At 41.3% G+C, this 22245-nt stretch overlaps 1 protein-coding gene across 3 annotated transcripts in view; it reads left to right on the plus strand.

Moving 5' to 3' along the window:
• The first annotated feature begins 21713 nt into the window (after positions 1–21713).
• LOC126259413 (serine/threonine-protein kinase greatwall) overlaps positions 21714–22245 on the plus strand; it is a 110022-nt gene continuing 109490 nt past the window's right edge. For all 3 annotated transcript variants that reach the window (XM_049956191.1, XM_049956192.1, XM_049956193.1), the window contains exon 1: positions 21714–21983. In XM_049956191.1, coding sequence (XP_049812148.1) covers positions 21909–21983 — 75 coding nt within the window. In that variant the 5' untranslated portion in view covers positions 21714–21908. The remainder of the gene's footprint in view (positions 21984–22245) is intronic.

Here is a 22245-nt window from a genome sequence, read left to right on the forward strand (position 1 = left end):
AATCTTTGTTGTTGCATATTGAACTCCCTTCTGATTCACTGACAGCACTAACTGAGGGTAATATTGGTCATTTTCCCCTCTATTGTTTCAGGTATGGACATCACTGTTCTTCTCAAATTGTGGTTGATTATTTATGACTCATTTCGACGTCCTTGAGGGAACACCAAATATTATTTTTACTCCTCGCTTTCGTGCAATCAATAATTTCTTTCTAAATGATGAGTTAGCCCAGAAAATTATTCCGTAAGACATTATTGAGTGGAAATATGAAAAATATGTTAGGAGGTTACACATTCGTTTCCAAGATTAGCAATTACACGAGGAGCAGAAGTAGCTCGACTTAATTGCCTGAGAAGCTCAGGAATATGCTCGTTCCAGAACAAGTTTTCAACAGTATATACACCCAAAAATTAGGAGCAATCTGCGCTATTTATTGACTCCTGCTCAGGCGTTACAATCAATTGTTGGTATAACTCTATTTGTTCAGCAGAACTGAATGTAGTGTGTTTTTTCAAAATGATAAAAATGGAGTTTCAAGTGTTGTGCGTCAGTCTTCTCCATGCAGCTGATGATCAGTTTGTGTCCCAAGCGAAGTGAATGTAAATTTTTATTTGTATCAGTAATACATCTTTGTAAGGGAAAGACGTAACATGGTTTTCAAAAACAGTAATAAAAGAGTTGGAGACAACGTGTCTCTGGAAAATTTTATGAAAAGCCGTTTCTTCCTCGACACCAAACGTTCTTAATAAATTATTTATATTCCTGTTTGTGTCTCTATTTTTTTGCGTTGAATAGGAAAGCAGCATAATTCTGTTATATCACAATGCATTCACAATTTTTTGGATACAAATAAGCTACGTGCAAAAAGAGATACATTAGCTTTCGGTTATAACAAATGTGAGAATTGGCACTAACATTTTTTTTATTTCCCCTCTTCAATTACTTCATAGTTAAAAGCTGAATGACGGTGCCAAAATTACTATGTTTTTTTAATTTTTGCATTACAAACGATAATAATGGTTATTATTGGTTAAGTTATTTATAATTAACCATTAGGAACGGAGTACCAATATATTGGCTTGAAAACGCATTGTCCTGGATATAAACATGCTGTCGACATCAGAAAGGGCTAAATATGACGACATGGCGTTGTTAGCGTTTTTCCACACAGATACACGTACATATTGCTTCCGTTGTGCCTGCAGCTGCCTTACATTTCAGTCATTCCTGTTCCGTACACGTTAAAAGAAGTAACGTAACAACCCAAAGCTGTCACACAGCGACGTGAACGCTGTGATACGACACTCCATCCACTGGAATCTCCGCTTCATGCTTTGATTCAAGTATCTGAAGCACATACGAGAAAAATAACATTAGGTATGAAATGGGGAAATCTATCAACGTTTCTCTTAAATAATTTTGCAAGTATATAATGCAACACTTATTACACTGAGGAGCGTAGCACGTTAAGTTGATTTACGGTGAATTCATCTACGTTTGATAAACCAACTATATGAGTAAGATAATTTTTAAAACGACTTCGTTTGATTTCCAGCTGTCAAGAAAATACTCCGCACAAAATTTCTCAACATCCATTTCGGTGTTGTGGAATCAATACTAGAAATAAGAATAATCTTCACAAGGATTTAAAGTCACTTAGTCTTGCTCAAACAGGTGTGCACTGTTCAGTAACACACATTTTCAATAACTTGCCAGCAGCCATAAAAAGCTTAACAACCAATGAAATTCAGTTTAAGAGAAGCCTAAAGGATTTATTGGTGGCCAACTCCTACTCCATTGATGAATTTCTCGGTAGAACCAATTGATTTGTGTGTGTGTATATATATAAGTACAATATAACTTCTGCACAATTTCAGTGCAGTAATGTGTTCATTGTAAATAAGTGTGTATGTATGTGTGTGTGTGTGTGTGTGTGTGTGTGTTTGTGTGTGTGTGTGTGTAAGTTCAACCTAACTTCTGCACCATTTCAGTGCAGTAATGTGTTCATTGTAAATAAGTATTATAGTAATTGTATTACACGTTTATTACCTTTAAATAAATAAAAAAACTTTTTTATTTTAAATTCAGTGCATTAGTATTTGTAAAATGATTCTGTCATATAGTGTTCATTAAAAATGACGATCATTCCACTTGGGACCTGTGGAATGATACATTAGCTTATTTGTTTGAGTTGTAAATATTTGTCATGTATTGTTGTTTTTCTGACGTGTTCTACATCCTGGAGGACCTCCTCACTATGGAGCAATTGGAATGAAAGTAAATCTAATCTAAAAGGTAATTGCAACAGATGTCACCATCATCTAGGCGAAGCAGGAAAATGATCGGGACACCCTCTTCCCCTTGGGATGGAAAACTGTCCCAAAAAGGCAGAAGAATCAGCGACGATTAACGGCATGAAGGTACCGAAGGCAATGGAAATCACTGCATTACAGACACAATGTGTATCCACGGGACATGTGGTCTGTAATTGATGGTCTCTCTATTGGGAAAAGATTCAGGATTAGTCCCTCATTCGGATCTCTGGGAGGAGACTGCCAACAGAGAGGCAACCATGAGAAAAAGACTTAATAACCGACGAAAGGGTAATGTCAGAAATCTGAATTGCCGGCCGCTGAGGCCGAGCGGTTCTAAGCACTTCAGTCTGGAACGGCGCTACCGCTACGGTCGCAGGTTCGAATCCTGCCACGGGCATGGATGTGTGTGATGTCCTTAGGTTAGTTAGGTTTAACTAGTTCTAAGTTCTAGGAGACTGATGACCTCAGACGTCAAGTCCCATAGTGCTCAGAGCCATTTGAACCATGTGAATGTCACAGGAAAGCTAGTAGATCTGAAAAAGGAAATTTAAAGGCTCATTGTGGATGTAGTGGGTGTGAGTGAAGTGAAATGGAAAGAAGATAAGTATTTCTAGCCAGACAGATTCGGATAATATTTACAGCAGCAGAGAATAGTGTAACGGGACTAGGATTCGTTATGATTAGGAAGCAAGGATGGTTAGTGGGTTACTGTAAACAGTTCAGTTATAAGATTATTTACATCTTAACCGAGAGAAAGCCATCGCCAGCACAATAATTTCTCAAGCAAAACATGACAAGACAGAAAAAGCATCTGAAGGTACTGAACGGGAAATTAACTATTAAAAGGAGGTGAAATGAAATGTGCTTGCGTCTAGGGCCTTTCGTCAGGTAGACCGGTCGCCTGCTGCAAGTATTTCTAGTTGACGCCACTTCAACGATCTGCATGTCGATGAGATGACATGATGTTAAGGCAACAAAACAGCCAACCCCTGAGCGGGAAAAATCACCGACCGGCCGGTAATTGAACCCACGCCAATCGTGTGGCATTCTGCCATGCTAACCACTCTATTTTTCTTCATTTTGGTCGTCATTGTCTTCGGTATTTGGTCTGGGCGGACGTCACATGATACCCCTTCAGGTTAGTCCTTGAATACTTCCCGCAGTTTTATTACAGAGATCATCCAATCCTTACAGAGGGCAACCAGCCCCCTGACCGATCAAGCTAATCTAGCATGCCAGGATCAATCAGCTATGGAGGCGTACATTAAAAAGAGTTGATAATCTATTAATCATGGATGGTTGGAGTGAAGTAGTAGGGGAATGACTAAAAGATGGAGTTAAATGAGATTATGTACTTGAGATTATGGACTTTAAGAGTGAGGGAGGAGAAAGACTGAAATAAATTTCGGCAAGTAACAGCGAATACTCTGTTCAAAAATCACAAGAGGAATATGTATCCTTGGAAAAGGCGTGGAGATGTGGGAAGATTCCAGGTGTATTACATCATGGTCAGACAGAGATTCCGAAATACGTTACTGATTGTAAGGCGTGCACAAGAGCAGATATAGACTCAGATCACAATATGGTAACCATGAAGAGAAGACTGAAACAAATGTGTCAATGTTCGTTCTGGGCTACAGTTCAACAGGCCGCTGCTACGGCTTGAGTGCGAGGCTGCAAAAGGCCTATGATGTTTACGGCATTCGATGCCCACAGATTGTCTACCATGTAACCACAATATTAGCTGCTAATGGCAATGGGGGGTGGGACTGCAGGTCTCCAGTGGTGAGCACAACATGAGGCTATGGAGCGTAGTTGATCTGCTTAGTCGACGAGTAACTCACAACAGTGCTAGTGGTGTTGATGCAAAGCAGAGCAATGGCAACTATAAACAAAGCAAACAGTGCTTTATACGAGAGTTGAGTGAAAAGTAATGTCTCCACCTTCGTTAATTGGGTTTGGATGGGAATATTTTAATAAATCAAATGCATAAATAATCCTTAGAATGTGATCTTTAATTACCAATATTCACTTTTCCACATAATCACCCTCCAATTGGATACATTTCTGTCAACGATGAAGAACTGCCGGCCGCTGTGGCCGAGCGGTTCTAGGCGCTTTAGTCCGGAACCGAACTGCTGCTATGGTCGCAGGTTCGAATCCTGCCTCGGGCATGGATGTATGTGATTTCCTTAGGTTAGGTTTAAGTAGTTCTAAGTCTAGGGGACTGCTGACCTCATATGTTTAGCCCCATAGTGCTTGGAGCCATTTGAACCATTTTTGATGAACAAGTTTTCTGGAGCCGTCGCGGAAGAAGTTGATACTTTGTTTCCGCAACCACAGTCTCACAGTCCTCTCAACATCTTCATCCGAAGCATAATAATGTTCCCGCAGATCATCTTTCATTATCGGGAACAGATGGAAGTCAGACAGTGCTAAATCTGGACTGTGTGGGGGATGCTGTACGGTCGTGAATTCAGTCTCTGAAGTTCTGCTGTGGTGGCACGTGAAGTGTATGGTTTGGCATTGTCATGCTGTAGGAAAACATTTCCCTTTTCCTTTCGGACCTTTGTTAGCCGTCGTTTCAGAGTTCGCGGCGTTGTGACGTAAAGTTCTGCATTTATTGCTGTTCCATGATCAAGGAAATCAACATGGATAGCACTATCTGCGTCCCAGAACACTGTGGCCGTTATTTTTCCAGCTGAGGGCTGCGTCTTGAATTTCTTTTTGTGGGGCGAGTCTTTGTGTTGATATTCCATAGACTGACGTTTCGTCTTCGGGACGTAATGGTGTACCCTCGTTTCGTCTCCTGCCATAATTAAATGGTGAAAGACGTCACCTTCATTCTCATAACGCGAAAGGTGTTCCTGGCAAATTTCAGATCTGTACACTTTCATTTCAGGAGTCAGCATTTGGGGTACCCGTCGTGCACAGATCTTCCGATAGCTAAGCAAAGCAATAATGTGACACACACATTCTTGTAAAATGGCGATTGTGCTTGCAATTTCTCCCTGAGTGATACGACGATCGTCCTGAATCAGTCTGTTAAGATTTTGATTGTGAAACTCGGTGGTTGCTGTCACAGGATGTCCACCTCTCTGTTTGTCACGCAGGTCAAATGTTCCCACCTCAACAACTTTAAACTTACTCGCCCAACGACGCACAGTACTTACATCAACATTATCGCCATAAACTGCTTTCATTCTCTGATGAATCTCCTTTGGGTGACACTTTATGCTGTCAAGAATTCAATGACTGCACATTGCTTAAATCGCGTTGACAGACCGTCTGCACAGGGTTCCATACTTTACATTGTAACAACACAACCGTTCAATGCTAAGGCTTCCCGCCAACTGGAGCTGTAGAGAAGAGGCTACGGAACAAGCCAGTACCTGCCGCATACCAATGCTGCCAACTGTTTAAGAGTTACGAAGGTGGAGGCATTACTTTTCAGTCAACTCTCGTATCTACAGTAACAGCTGCCGACGTTGATATTTTGTCAGACTGGGCTCCAAGGAATTTCGCAGAGTGAGAAAGAAGTGTCAGATGAAACATTTGCGTTTCTGCAAGATGAGTCAGTGGAATGTGTGGTGTCGTATAAGCTCAAATGCACAGACTGCATACGTGAGGAGCGCAATGATGATAATTTGTGATTAACAAGTGAAAGTGATACTGAAACAGCTGTAGGTCATCATCCTTGTCGGACAGGGAGCCACAAATCCCGTCCCCAGTGAAACATAGTAAAGGAAAAAGTTGTCTAAGGAGTGAGCAGTAAAAATAATTAAGTACATGGAAGATCATATTCAGTATAGTAAAAGAAATTATGAACAGATTTCGAATAAGTCTGCAGCAATATGACCGTGTAGTGCATAAGAAAATCTGCGGATATTCAAGGGACGACAAGGCGCACTTGCTCTAAAAATTGGTGTCTGAGCTTTTCAAAGATGATCGATACAATTTACAGGATGTGCATGATAGTGAACTAACTGTGCACGACATAGATTACAGTGATTTCATGGGAAGCAGTGGATAGATGCATAGCTTCAAACAGTGATACAGAATCGGAAGAACGAAATTTCAAACAAGGCGTCAACTTGAAAGTGCACAGAAAACTGCGGAATCGGCACGAATATTTGTAGGTGAGATAAACAAACTTATCCAATCATACAGTAAGGAATTTGTTTTAAACTCCGACCAATCGGGATTTGAACAAGAAATGAATATGAAAGGAACCCTGGAAACTGAGGTACGAAGAGAGTTGTATGAAGATAAACTGCAATCAGTGTCTTAACGCACTCGTATAAAATTATGTCGGCTGTTGATGTGTATGGTAAATAGGATGGAAAGTTATTGTGCTGCGATAAGTTGGAGGTGCTCTGCCCCCTACGATTCTCTCTCGTGTGCGCCATCTTGCAAGGACAGTAGGGAATATTTACGTCACAGCAAGCAAGAGTGGGAAAATGGGCGTAAGAGAACTACAACTATTATGAGCACTGCTTTTGGCCAATAGCTGGTCAAAATAACTTGCTTTTGCTTTATTGGCTCTGAGCACTATGGGACTCAACTGCTGTGGTCATTAGTCCCCTAGAACTTAGAACTACTTAAACCTAACTAACCTAAGGACATCACACACATCCATGCCCGAGGCAGGATTCGAACCTGCGACCGTAGCAGTCGCACGGTTCCGGACTGCGCGCCTAGAACCGCGAGACCACCGCGGCCGGCGCTTTTGCTTTATTCCTGGTCTGCGTATAAAAATAGCACTCTTTTAGAGCAAATTATCGCTCCTGAAAAGTGTGTGACTTTGCAGTTCATACTATCTGGAACCATTGGATAAATTCAGCCATTTTCCGTGCCTGTAAAAATATTAGCCCATTATCTGTAGCAACGCCTTACGGGACAGCCATTTCACCATAAACTCCACGACTGAATGTTGCGCATTCGGTTGCGTAACATCACATTCCATCAGTTCTCATCACCCCATTACACCTGTGTGATTCTAATGCATTCCTTAAGAGTGGATACCTAGCTGAACGGTCCGCAGCTCGTGGTCGTGCGGTAGCGTTCTCGCTTCCCGCGCCCGGGTTCCCGGGTTCGATTCCCGGCGGGGTCAGGGATTTTCTCTGCCTCGTGATGACTGGGTGTTGTGTGGTGTCCTTAGGTTAGTTTGGTTTAAGTAGTTCTAAGTTCTAGGGGACTGATGACCATAGATGTTAAGTCCCATCGTGCTCAGAGCCATTTGAACTAGCTGAACGCTCTGCGAGGTTTGTAACTCCCAAGGAGTGCCCTTGATACGAACCTTTATAATCACTGTGGCGCGTCGTTTTTCATTCGGTATGCTTGGTGCAAGTTAATGGTTCGTTTTGAACATTTTTGAATGTCAACCATGTCCATTTTGTGAAGCGTAATACATACATCCGACAGAAGGTTGATCTCTGCACCTCCCGGACACTTCTTTTCTGTCGCTCTCCTGATGCGCGTGGTGAGTCATTAGCAGCTAATACTTTTCTGTCATAATTGGTGACACAACACTTTCAAATGGCCCTCACTGACTGAACTTGCGATTTCGAACTCAAGGGGTTCCTTGTAAGATTGCTGTGATAGGAAATTCAAATGAAAGATGGTGGTGGTGATAAATTTACAAAAAAAAAAAAAAAAAAAAAAAAAATGCAAGTTTGTGGAACTAACCAAGCTGTGTTAGAGGAAAATTATTAAAAAAAAAATAAAATCAAATAAACGTAAGAGGGTAGAACAAGCCCAATTGTGCTAGTGGCCATTATGGCACCATTTTTAAAAGTATCCAAACGACCTGAATTTTTTGTTCGATGTTCAAAAGTATCTGAATGACCTGAATTTTCCGAAATCTGGCTCCATGTTCAAAAGTATCTCACACACAAATACAGACTTCGACTAAGATGGGTAAACCTCACTGTTCAGGTATTGGAAACCTAAATAGGTCATCCTGTGTTCTCCTTCGAACGAGAAGCAACATCGTCTGCTCCCAGCAGACGACGACCAACTCAGCGTTTCCCACGAAACAAAACCGGAACCCCACATTAAAACACACATATAATATTCAATAGGCCTTATTTGAGTGCTCAGTCTTTCTGGAAGAGTTCATGAACTGAGCTAAAATAAGCTGTACTGAAATTTACTAAAATAAGTTGTACTGAGTTCGACAAGCGTCTTATGAAACGACGTCAGAGAGACGTTTCAGTGCTTATATAATTAGTCTACTCTGTGCTATTTGTTATGCTGGAAAATTTTTTTTTATTTTTGGAACTTCTGTGTCAGAAGTGCTATATATAGCATCAAAGAAAGAAAACTAAGCCTGTTAGAAGCACCTGAGGTAAACAAACATTTAGCTCAAAATCTCCAGCTGGTTCCAAATGATTAATAATTGCAGCTGAGGAAATCCACACTTTTAAGCTTCACATTTTGCAATCTACCAGCCGCATATCCACAGACCATCACAATGACTCATACTGCTACAAAATATTAAAACATACTAGAATTTCATACTTCTCACCATGTTTTTCCCACAAGCTTCAACATTATAACTGGTAATACTGTAATGTATGTATTTAACCATGTACTGTGTTTTATATTGCCCACTGCATAAATTGTAATTTACAATGTACAATATGGTTGTTGCACAATGTAAGTTACTAGTGCTCAGTTACACAGTTGTCAACCATTGTTGCGACCTAACAAAGTATGGCGTCATAACCATATAACACGTAATACTGTAAGATAGTGTATTTTAATTTTTGTGTTTAATATTGTCCCTTGCAGAAAGTTTAATTTATGATGTTAAAAAAAATTCTTGCTGCACACCATAAATGAAGAATGTTCAGTTTAACAGTTTCTCAACCATTGTCATGAACTCACAAACTTTAGCATTATAACCAGTTTACCTGTAGTACTGAGTTGTTTAATTATTTAGTGTACTGAGAATTGTTCATTGTGTAAAGTGTAATTTCAGCGTTAAAAAACAAGTTTGCTGCACAACACTCTGTGCAAGTGGATTGTATGTTAGCTGATAATATTTGGTTATCTAAGAACCAGTGTCCCTTCTTCTACTACAATTGAGTACCATATACGTTGTCTAAGGTGGACCTAGCACACTGGACTCGCATTCGGGAGGACGACGGTTCAATCCCGCGTCCGGCCATCCTGATATAGGTTTTCCGTGATTTCCCTAGATCATTTCAGGCAAATGCCGGGATGGTTCCTTCGAAAGGGCACGGCCGATTTCCTTCCCCATCCTTCCCTAATCCGAGCTTGTGCTCCGTCTCTAATGTCCTCGTTGTCGACGGGACGTTAAACGCTAATCTTCTCCTCCTCCTCTAAGGTGGACCATCAATGACTAGAACACGTCAAACTAACGTAAACAGATGTGTTACTGTGCATTTGTTGTATATTGTGATTGCTATAACAGAAAAATAATCAGTGGCACTACATATACAGATATACCCATGTGCAAAAGGTGCTCATTGATTGTAAGTTTCTGACAAATCTTTGCGTAATGTACTACATTTCATCCACTGACGTAACTTGGTGTTAGGTTTCAACTCATAATGAACCCGTTTTGTAACAAAAATTTTGAAGACCTGATGATGTCAGCCAAGTCTGTCAAAACCGCTTGTTGAAAAAAAATAGAGAAATATTTATGCTATCTTGGTTTCAGAAATGTTTTTAAGAAATAAAAATATCTATTGATCATGAAAACCAAATTGCCTCATGTAGCCTAACGCAGAATTAAACAAGAAAAATATTGGTGTAACTCATTTTGGGATAGGCCTGTTGGTTTGCTTGTAATTAAAGCCCAAAGCGCGTGTCCAAATCCGTAATATAAAAAGCTGACAGTAATCGCCACGTTGCCTTCTTTCTGCAACCAAATAACAAACACGAAAAAATGAATCTATTACTATTCTGCACAATTTTCAGAAGATGAGACATTACAACTGGAAATAACTAAACTACAGATCAGACCGAGCGAGGTGGGGCATTGGTTAGCACACTGGACTCGTACTCACGACGACGGCTGTTCAAACTTGAGACCGGCCATTCTGATTTAGGTTTTCCCTGAGTTCCCAACATTGTTTCAGGCAAATGCTGGGATGGTTCCTTTGAGAAGACCCAGCCGACTTTCTTCCCCATCCTTTCCTAATCCGATGGGACCGATGACTTTGCTGTTTGAACCCCCCTCCCTCCCCTTCCAAATCAACCTACCAACCAGATCAGATGCAAAGATGACGGAGATATACGGGATCAATTAAAAAAGCTGAACATTGTCTACAAAATTTTTCTACGTTTACCTTTTGCTTATTGTGCATGACCTCCTTCGAAATACTCTCCTCGACAATTGATACACCACTCCCAAAGCCGTTTCCACTTCCAGAAGCAGTCTTGGTACGCCTCTTGGTGGATCGCGCGAAGCGCCGTCTGAGAATTTTCTTTTATCTCGTCTATCGTTGCAGATCTTTGTCCTTTCAACAAGTTTTTCAACTTTGGAAATAAAAAAAGTCCGCAGAGGCCAGGTCTGGAGTAAACGGAGAATGAGGCAGCACAGTGATTTCGTTTTTTTGTGCAAGAGTCACGCTCCAACAGGGATGAAGGTGCGAGTTCGTTATAGCGACGCAAAAGGCACGAATTGTCTCGCCACATTTCTAGCCTTTTCCTTCTCACATTTTCTAGCTGGCGACGTGACACATCCCGATAGTGCCATCGATTAACAGTTTGTCCCTGTGGCAAGAATTCGTGATGAACTAATCCTTCAAAGTCAAAGAAAACTATCAGCATGGCTTTGACATTTGTCCTCACCTGAGGAGCTTTTTCTTGGTCTCGGGGCACCTTTCCCGATCTATTGTGAAGACTGAACCTTGCTCCCAACATCATAACCGTAGACCCACATCTCATCACCAGTTATGATTCTCTTAAGGAACACCTCGTTCTCATTTGCGCGATCCAAAAGCTCTTCACAGATTGCGAGGCGAAGATTTTTCTGGTCTTGACTCATGAGCCGTGGGACGAACTTGGCGGCAACACGATGCATTCCAAGATGCTGGGTAAGAACAGTCAGTCTTCGATGAGCACGCACAATTTCGTTCACCTTCCTGACACGAGCGTCGTCGGTAGACGACGAAGGGCGTCCTGAACGAGGGTCACCTTCAACGTCTGTCCAGCCATTTTTGAACCGCGTGAACCATTCTTAAAGCCGAGTACGGCTTCAGCACTCATCACCTTATGCTTCCTGCATCATTTGGTGTGTCTATGTAAAGGTTTTCCTGAGTTTCACGCAGTGCAGACGCGTTGCTCCTTCAACACTGCCATCTCGAGATTCGCGACAGAACGTTCTACTCAGTGCAGCACTGAACAATAACTAATACACTACTGGCCATTAAAATTGCTACACCAAGAAGAAATGCAGATGATAAACGGGTATTCGTTGGACAAATATATTATACTAGAACTGACATGTGATTGCAGTTTCACGCAATTTGGGTGCATATATCCTGAGAAATCAGTACCCAGAACAACCAGCTCTGGCCGTAATAACGGCCTTGATACGCCTGGGCATTGAGTCAAACAGAGCTTGGATGGCGTGTACAGGTACAGCTGCCCATGTAGCTTCAACACGATACCACAGTTCATCAAGAGTAGTGACTGGCGTATTGTGATGAGCCAGTTGCTCGGCCACCATTGACCAGACGTTTTCAATTGGTGAGAGATCTGGAGAATGTGCTGCCCGGGGCAGCAGTGGAACATTTTCTGTATCCAGAAAGGCCCGTACAGGACCTGCAACATGCGGTCATGCATTATCCTGCTGAAATGTAAGGTTTCGCAGGGATCGAATGAAGGGTAGAGCCGCGGGTCGTAACACATCTGAAATGTAACGTCCGCTGTTCAAAATGCCGTCAATGAGAACAAGAGGTGACTGAGATGTGTAGCCAATGGCACCCCATACCATCACGCCGGGTGATACGCCAGAGTATGGCGATGACCAATACACGCTTCCAATGTGCGTTCACCACGATGTCGGCAAACACGGATGCGACCATCATGATGCTGTAAACAGAACCTGGATTCATCCGAAAAACTGACGCTTTGCCATTCGTGCACCCAGGTTTGTCGTTGAGTACACCATCGCAGGCGCTCCTGTCTGTGATGCAGCGTCAAAGGTAACCGCAGCCACGGTCTCCGAGCTGATAGTCCACGCTGCTAGAAACGTCGTCGACCTGTTCGCGCAGATGGTTGTTGTCTTGCAAACGCCCCCATCTGTTGACTCAGGGATCGAGACGTGGCTGCACGATCCGTTACAGCCATGCGGATAAAATGCCTGTCATCTCGACTGCTGGTGATACGAGGCCGTTGGGATCCAGCATGGCGTTCCGTATTACCCTCCTGAACCCACCGATTCCACATTCTGCTAACAGTCATTGGATCTCGACCAACGCGAGCAGCAACGTCGCGATACGATAAACCGCAATCGCGATAGGCTACAATCCGACCTTTATCAAAGTCGGAAACGTGATGGTACGCATTTCTCCTCCTTACACGAGGCATCACAACAACGTTTCACCAGGCAACGCCTATGAACTGCTGTTTGTGTACGAGAAATCGGTTGGAAACGTTCCTCATGTCAGCACGTCGTAGGTGTCGCCACCGGTGCCATCCTTGTGTGAATGCTCTGAGAAGCTAATCATTTGCATATCACAGCATCTTCTTCCTAACGATTAAATTTCGCGTCTGTAACACGTCGTCTTCGTGGTGTAGCAATTTTAATGGCCAGTAGTGTAGATATACAACAGTGAAAAATCCGGCGGTTACACATTAAACACAGGCATGTGCAGGGATGCCAACCACATTTCGCTTCAACACACCATTAGTGGGAGATTATGAATATTCCGGAACTTTTTAAACAGACCTCGAAAGCTTTTTTTTACAAAATTGCCATTCAGATTCGAATAACCCTTTTCACAACGGTAAATAAGAAACTAAATCTACTTCGCTTCATCCTCAGATTTTCTGGGTGGGTCCACCACCGCTAATTCTTCATGTTGGGGTTCTACATCAAGTGAACTGTCTTTTGAAACAAGTTCGTGAGAATTTTGTCTTTCTTTTTCGAAAAAAGAACCCAAAAGAGATTTCTGAGTTGTCCATTTCCTAGTTTTTTGAAACATCTCATTAACAGCACAGCTATCATTTGTTCCAAAATACCTCCATGATTTGTTGCTATGTCAACCAATTGCAGTGCGTGACTATTAATTTGTGGCATACTGTTTTACGAAGCGGATATATGAGTAATATTCGCATTTTTGGGTGAGGTAATGTGGGGGCGTGGGGCGTCTGGACTTCCAAGCACCCCCTATATACGTCTATGAAGGGGATGTAAAAATTAATAATAAAATTGAAACGAAAAATAAAAAACCTGTCAGAATAGATGCTCTTAAGAATATTCAAAATAGTAAAAATACTTTCCTAATGCACTTGAAGGTAACTAAGTTCAAACTACCCAAATGACAAAGAAACGAAACTTAACAACTTGTAAATCATTCTGTCAGAAAAGGCAAATACCGAAGATATTTGGTTAAATGAACGCTACTTTACAAAGGACAATATCAAAATCTTAAATAACCTAGGAAATTCATATGTTGCCAGTAGCTTTCATAGCTATCTGGCTTACTTTACGCCCATTCCTCAAGTGTGCATAAAAATTCTTTCTCAGTATAAACTCTTCATTGCAAACATAGTACAGAGTGGCGCACATAAAATCGGCAACTGCGCTGAAAGGAATAAGAATTCAGAAAATCAATGTACATCATCGCTTTCTTACAATTTTATTGTAGTTTCATTATTAATTATGTAATTAACAGTTTAAGTAACAGATTTACTTTTGTTAGTTCAATATGCATATTTTAGAAAGGAATTTAAAGTCTGTGTTCAAAATGTTCACCACCAGCACCCAAGCAAACTTGTGAACGTCGAAGCATGTTAAGGAAAACACTTTTCAGTACTCTTTGAAGAATGTTCGAAATTTCTTCTCATATGTTGTTTTTTAATGTGTCAAGTGTTCCGCGATTGTTGCGGTAGGCTCCAGCCTTTAGAAATCCCCAGAGGTAAAAGCCATTTTGTGACAAGTCGAGAGAGCAAGGAGACTACAAGCCCTTACTAATGGTCCTCTCTTCTGTAAAATCGGTATGTATACGAGCTAAGGACAAATACGACGTATAAGAAGTTGTCCCATCTTGCTGGAAACATGCACATTTTTCGTTTGGAGTTAACAGAGTCGAAAATTCATTATAGAGTTGCAAGTAAACATGTGTGTTGACAGTGTCGTTGAACAATGGCCCGATAATTCTGTTACCAGATATAGCACTCCATACACCAATTTTTAAATCGTGTAACGGCTTTTGCAGTTTGCCATGGGGATTCTCTGTAGCCCAGTGTATGTGTTTTGTGGATTAACGTAACCCGACAGATGAAACCAAGCTTCATCTGTCGAAAAAAGGAGGAACGGATTAAGGTGTCCCCCAGTGACATTTTCCAGCAACAAATTACAGTAATGTGTACGCTTACCCTTATCTCTGTTTCTTTTATTTGCTGAATAACACTCACAGGGTATGTTTCATTTCTGAGCCATGAAGGATGCGTTGACATGACCTGCGAGATATTCCACATTTCTGTGATAATCGTCGTGCTGACTTATAGCGACTTCTTTCAATGTGTGCCGTCACGTTTGCCACAACTTCAGGTTCACATACAGTGAGTGCCTTATTTCTCTTTGAATTGTCAACACTGCCCGTCGAACGCCACTTTATCACTAGAACTTCAATCGTTGATTTTGCAGGAATATTACTTTCAGGAAGCTTTTCATGAAAAGTGTCGAAAACAACTTTAATGGATTCAGACCTCATATATTCTTCAACAATGAACACACGTTCTTTAACGGAATCAGGTATGTCAATGAAGTACACGGTTTATAACGACTACTTTCCCTATGAGCTACTCACACGCTACTGCTGTTTGAAGGTGGTAAAGAAACTGACAAGCTAGTAATGCTACTCACGCGCGTTCGCAGTCCGGTTCGGGTCGGTTTTACGTGCGCCACTCTGTATATGTTCATATCCACCATTCTAATGGAAGAACAAACCATGACCATTAGACAAAGAAAGAACTCCATTCAAGGGATAGTTGCATTCCAAACATAAGCAGTGATTCAGATTGCCTGGAATGACTTGCCAATCAGCAATCAGCGTCAATAGTTGAGTGAAGCCTAACATGGGAGAGACTATACTACTGCTGTCCATGCAAGATGGAGAGGCTTCGAAAATACTATCTACTACAGTTGTTTCAGCATGGGGATCGAAAGTTCACGTTTGAAGACAGCTTTTTCAAAATACTGTCAACAGAAACTGTGCTTCGCATTTCCACTGTAGCAGAGATGACAGATGGGCCTCACAATCGCCCTGCAGATGGCGACTATTGGGGGGGGGGGGGGGGGTGGAAGGTGGATGTTGTGTCAGGAGGCACTCTCCCAGTTCGCCAATTACCAGTTCCTCAGGGAAGAGGAGGTGGTTGTAACGTGTGTATGGTGGTGGGCACAGTAAAAGAAGAGTGAATTTTAACCAATTATTTCTGCAAATACATCTCTGTCGATGCTACTGCAGTCCTCCTCCACTGCTTGTCTGGGTGCGCCGCGAGTGCCTGTCTGCTACTCAGGAAGTGGATGGTGCATCTCCACCCTCCGCACCAGGAGAAGGTGGCGCGTGCATATGTGGCTTACACATGCTGGCCTAGGAGGTCCTCGATCCCCTCCTGTAACTGTGGCACATCTCTGCTCTCTGAACTGCGTTGACGGTTGCCTTGTGGTCGAGAAGTGAGCCAACTCGGGCCTGCCTCACAGGTATGTTCCGTGGCTCCACTGAAGTGTCAGGAACGCTTTCGTGCTGGCCCACGTCGACACAGAAGACCCCCAGGCTTTCCCATCTGTGTTAGTAGCGCCGAACTCGTGATTGGTGCATACAGAGAGGAAGGCATCTCTGGCAGCTGTTGGCGGAGTGCAGTACAAGCAGGAAATCTACAACAGACCTATAACCAGCGTTAATACCGAATCGAGTACGCACGTCCTGTACACCATCGATCCTTCTGACCAACTGCGTTCTGAACTCAAATGCTGGAGTATCTATAGTGTGAAATATCTGCTGGTGTTTATCCAGCGCCACTTGTAATGACCACATACGCTTTCCTAATACGAATGTATCAGCGATTCATGTCGCGCCCTATTTGCTTACCACATTTGTTATATCAAAATACTTGTTGACAGTCCCGCAAGGAACGCAAAGTGAACAAGGTCTCGCAGTTATGAAATTCTGCTGCCCGCTGCCTGGTACTGCGTTGGTACATAGCAGCTCAAATGGTTTCGTATACTCTAAACTGAAATCATATTCCTGCAAATTAATATGTTCCTTTCTCATCCATTGATAGTGGAAATACTGAGTTTCTTTGACCAGTATGTCAATGTGAGAGGGTGTGCGTGGCAATATGGAGGCTGGTGGTGGGGGGAGAGGGCAGGGGGGAGATTCTGGTAGCTGGAGACTGGACTGAGCGCACAGTTGACTGGTGTGTGGCGTCTGGCTTGAACGCGAGACATGATCATCGTTGGGTCAGTGCGGTGCCAATCAGAGGCACCAGGCAATAGGGGCAACTTGCTATTGTAGCCATGAATGTGGATGTATACTGCAGAAGACAGTCGCCTGCACCTGGACGATCTGTAATTGCTGGATTTGTCTGTTTCCTGCAAAGGCAATGTTGTCTCCAGCTGTAACTTTGACTGTTGACACAGACAAGTTCAAATACTGCTGTGCAGACAGTAAAAATTCAACTTACATCCAAAAGTTTCTGCTCTATTGACTCATCGCCTGTCTCAAGGTTCTTAGGCAAATTATTGTGCCTATGGACTGGCTAAAACTAAATCAGTTTTGTTATTTATGTGACAGTTCTGGTAGGGCATGTTAGAGGAAGTTTTGGTGTACATGATTTGCTTCAGTATTAAACTATTGCCTTGTTGCATTTGCCGAAATTGAATCATTTGCTATTTATGTGCCATTTCTTGTGAGACATGTTACAGAAAGATTTTGATGTACATGTTTGTTCCAGTATTAATCTGTGTACCGTCACCTTTTTGCTTCTGCTAAAACGAAATCGTTTTTGGCATTTATGTGCCATTTTTGTGAGGCATGGTAAAGGAAGATTTTCTTGTATATCACTGCTTTAGCATGACTTGTAAGCTTCAAGTGTTTTTTCTCTGTCATAGAGGTCTAATTGTACATTGTGTATCGTAGCGTGTCCTGGTGCAGGTTGTGCCTCATGGGTATGTTTTACTTGTGTGCTGGTTATGAAGGTAGACTTCGGCCTGGTACACCACCTTCATGAGCAACTGCCACCACTAAATTTTCCTTAAAGATTGCTATAGTAATGTCATCTCTATAAATTTTGTATCTTGGCCTGACGAGATCACTGAAGTTGTATCTGAACATTTTGGGCATTGCATTAGTTAAATTGTCAGCTGTGCTTTAAAGATTTCAGATAATTTATGTGCCTTTTGAATCCTTAAAAATTTTTATTGCAATTATCACTTTTGTTAAAGATTTCAGTCTATCCACTTACTTTGAATTTAAATCTATTATAGTAATTGTCAATTGTGTTTGAAAATTTTAGTTAATTTCTATGCCTTTAAATTTAAAATAACCTTATTGGGTTGACTTAGAGATTTCTGGCTCATTAACTTGTTCTTTTCTGGAGTTATGTTGTTCAAATACCAATGTATGGAGAGATTTGATGTTCCATAAATGGTTGTAAATGAAATCATAAAGCAAAGGTCCAGTGGCTTGTCACCTACGGATCCCCGTGTCCAAGTTTTCCTGCTCAACTAGAGTTAGTGCACATCACAGATTACTGACTACTTCTTTTCAGTTCTGCAAGAAATACGAATAGTATTATTCAATAACTAAGGTTGGCATAGATGAGCAGCAGATGTTAACCGATACCCACTGCATCCCCTATTAGAAGTGGCAAGGTAAAAGAGCAAGTCTAGTCTAATTTAGGGTAAAATTTCTAGGTATATGAACCAACTTAACAAAACAAATACATACATACATGTTGTTGTGAATCACAACATACTGTATGATTAAGAATATAATAATGGTATTTATACGACGCATAATCCAATGCTAAGGTCCGTTTGGTCATAAAAAAAAGCTCATGAGAAAATGTTTTTTCTCATTTGTTTTAGTGCATACCTTCTTTACTTTTCCACTTAATCGCCATTCGCATCTATACACTTTCTGTAACGTTTCTTTAAACTCTCCGCATGGAAGTCTGCTGCCTGGGAATTAACCAGTTGGTAATGCCAGTCTTAACTTCACTATCATTTTGAGATTGTTGTCCACCGAGCCACTTTTTCAAATTCACGAAGAGGAAATAGTCACTTCGAAACGTCCCCTTTGAATAATTTTACAAGACTGTGCTTAAACTGACGCACAATATTTTTAGCGCAACGCAATCTGACTTTCAATAATCTCTACAAGAGAATGGCCCTGACTAACATTAACCTGTACTTTTCACAAATCACTCACCACACAAAAATCTTGGTTACTCCCACTACTGCAATACAGCAAGCGCCACTACTGCCAGCTAAATAAAAGATTCAAACTATGGAAGGCACTAACTACTGATAGGGATAGTTAGCAAATGAAAGATATTAATAGAGAACAAACAATGTATTTACCTTGATATATATATATATATATATATATATATATATATATATATATATAGAGCAGTTCATGACAAATTTCAAAACTCCGCCATCTCTCTCCCCACATCCACCACTGCTGGCGGCTCACCTCCAACTGCGCAACGCTACGCGCTGTTCACAGCCAGCTGCCTAACACTACAATGGCGAGTATTACAACAATGCAAAGCAGCCACAGACTGCACACAGCACAGCCAGTGATTTTCATACAGAGGTGGCGTTACCAATAAAAAAACCTAAACAGCCTACTTACAACTTGGTGCAAGGTGGGGACTGTAAGGAGGGTGCTCAAAAATTTTCCAACGAAAATCTAGAATCTTCTCCTTCGTTTTGGTAGTGGTTAAGGACTTTTGTCGTGAAGGTGGATTACGCCAGACGACAGTTTCCCTTGGCGTCGTTTCTGGATTGTACAGCTCAGTTTGGTTAGCATGTCACAGTACACATTAGCTGTACATGTTGACCCACAGTTCATGAAATCAATCAGAAGGACGCCTCTTTGATCCCAAGAAACGGTAGCCATAATTATTCGATTCTGGAACGGAAATTGTTTAAACTTTTTGGTTTGAGGGAACTTGAATGGAGCCATTGCACTGACTGTCGTTTCAACTCTACATTGGTGTAAGATATCCACATCGCATCATCCATAACAAAGTGGGAAAATAAATCATCTCCAACTTGTCCCAACTTGTCCCAGCTTCCGTTTTGCAGCTGTTTTATTTCATTTTGTGATCAACAGAGTGCAACAGATCATTTCGAACTTCAACAACAAGAAAGTGGCATGCATCACCGAGGTAAATACAGCGTATTTTTCTGCAATTGAGAATGTTTCATTTAACGTATATAAGGTGCCTGAAAAAATGTATGAAGTACCAATTTGATATTATACATATTAATATTTTGAGTAGAATGACCATGCTAGAGACTTTTTGTACAAACTGTCGCCTTAAGAACTTTTTTCAGTGTTTTTGCCTAATTCTGCAGATAGTAATCTATGGGCCGTCTGGAGTGGCCGTGCGGTTCTGGGCGCTACAGTCTGGAACCGAGCGACCGTTACGGTCACAGGTTCGAATCCTGCCTCAGGCATGGATGTGTGTGATGTCCTTAGGTTAGTTAGGTTTAATTAGTTCTAAGTTCTAGGCGACTGATGACCTCAGAAGTTAAGTCGCATAGTGCTCAGAGCCATTTGAACCAGTAATCTATGGGAAACAGGTACATTTCAGATAAAGGTTAAAAAGAATTCTTTCATGCTGTAAAGGACTATTTGTTCCCTATGTTTATCCGCATTCCACACTCTTAAATTGATGGAACCCTGCTCTTATTAAAGAATACACTGAAAGACAAAATAGCTCTTTGGTCCCATTTCATCAACTGTCCAATATTATGGGAATCTATTAACTTCCCTGAACAGCCTCTCTGTACTTAAAATTTGGGAAACTACTTGCTGACAATTCTAATATCGCTGAAGCATGGCGAAAATGCCAAAGGATGCTCACCAATATGTTCCCACAACCACCCCTATATGAAGACATTTCTGAGATTCATCTTACTCTAGAAGGTATGGAAATTTTCAACACATTAACAAAAAAGCCAAAAGAACATATGCTTATTCATACTATGAATCGGAAATACATGGTTCCAAGGGACAAAACAGTCACCACATTACGTCAGAAAGCCCTTTATAGTTCTACTCTCCTCAATCATCTAATTCCTTAACTGTGACCCAGCATGCTGCAGAATACAAGAAAAATTTCTTCGCTTCTTTTTGAAATTTTGAATTACATCCTTTCATTTTCATATTAATTTTATACATTGATGAGTAACAACATAACGGCCATCTTCTTAACAGCATATTGACCACATCTGGAATGGAATACAGCAGCAATTCTGCATCACATGTATTTGACAAGTCCTTGATAGGTTTCTGGAAGGTCACACAAATCACAAAATTCTCATAAATTACCGACTGCTGATTTGTGTATGCAGATCAACACACTGTAGCATCGCAGATGTGTTCCATCAGTTTCATATCAAGCAAAATTGGTGGCAGAGACATCAACATGAGTTGCATAACATGCATGTATGCTTGTCCGAAGGAAGATTGCATCAAACTACAAGGACACTGTTAAATACAGACACTACACTGAAGTATTTCATAACAAAGCCAAGGCAACCTGATGAAAAAAATTGATGGTAAGTTTCTCGCTGTGCTGGAATCACAAAGCTTGAGCAATTGAGGAAGTAGACACGGGAACAAATGGTGATTTGGGTCAATCCTGGGAGTGTGCAACGATAGCAGAAGTGGTTTAAGCGACTGCTCGCTATAAGTGAGTAATCCTGGCTCGAGTCTCGGTCCGGCACAAATTTTCATATGTTTCAAGTAAATTGATTAACTCTCGTGGCGCCGTTTTCGCAATACATTTCATTATACAATCATGTAAGTTTATGAGCTGTTTAGGGAATTTTGGCCCGATTTATGGGAATTTCAAATGTGAAATAGGGGAAATTGTGCTTCACAGTTGGTGACGCTGAAATTATCTTTGTTTTCGTCGTGCATCTTTGGTAAGCTGCGAAAATTCAAATGAATGTGTTCGCAGATGATGTGTTATTTGTGCATGTAGCATGTATTTATTTGTTTGTGATGATACCATGTTTGGTTGATGAAACATACGAAGGGTATATTCTACTGCGAAAAGATAATCCCAATGTTGCGTAGTCAAGCGTCTGTAATTGTGAAGTATTAAAGATTTGTGAGTTGTTAGGTGGTAAACAGTGTCATGGATAGTGTTGAACCGAAATTCTCAGGTGAAAGCTCCGTATACCAAACTATACTGAATCAGACGAAAAATAAGGTAGGTATAGAAATATATGCTTTAAGGATCACGTTGTTTATTCAGTGATGTGGTTAAGGTATGATTCAACTCAGTTTAGTACGTGAACCTTATGATCACATCCCACATTACCGAAAATTCCTACAAACAAAAAATTTATAAAGTTTTATGGAACTTAAAAGTCTTGTCAGTAGTTTGTAAACATTACATCGTGCCATATACTATGGAAATGTCATGCAGGTCTGTTTAACATAGGCCGTTAATTGCGTAGAAAACATAGCTC

The sequence above is a fragment of the Schistocerca nitens genome, chromosome 5, assembly GCF_023898315.1.
Source record: "Schistocerca nitens isolate TAMUIC-IGC-003100 chromosome 5, iqSchNite1.1, whole genome shotgun sequence".
NCBI lineage: Eukaryota > Metazoa > Arthropoda > Insecta > Orthoptera > Acrididae > Schistocerca > Schistocerca nitens.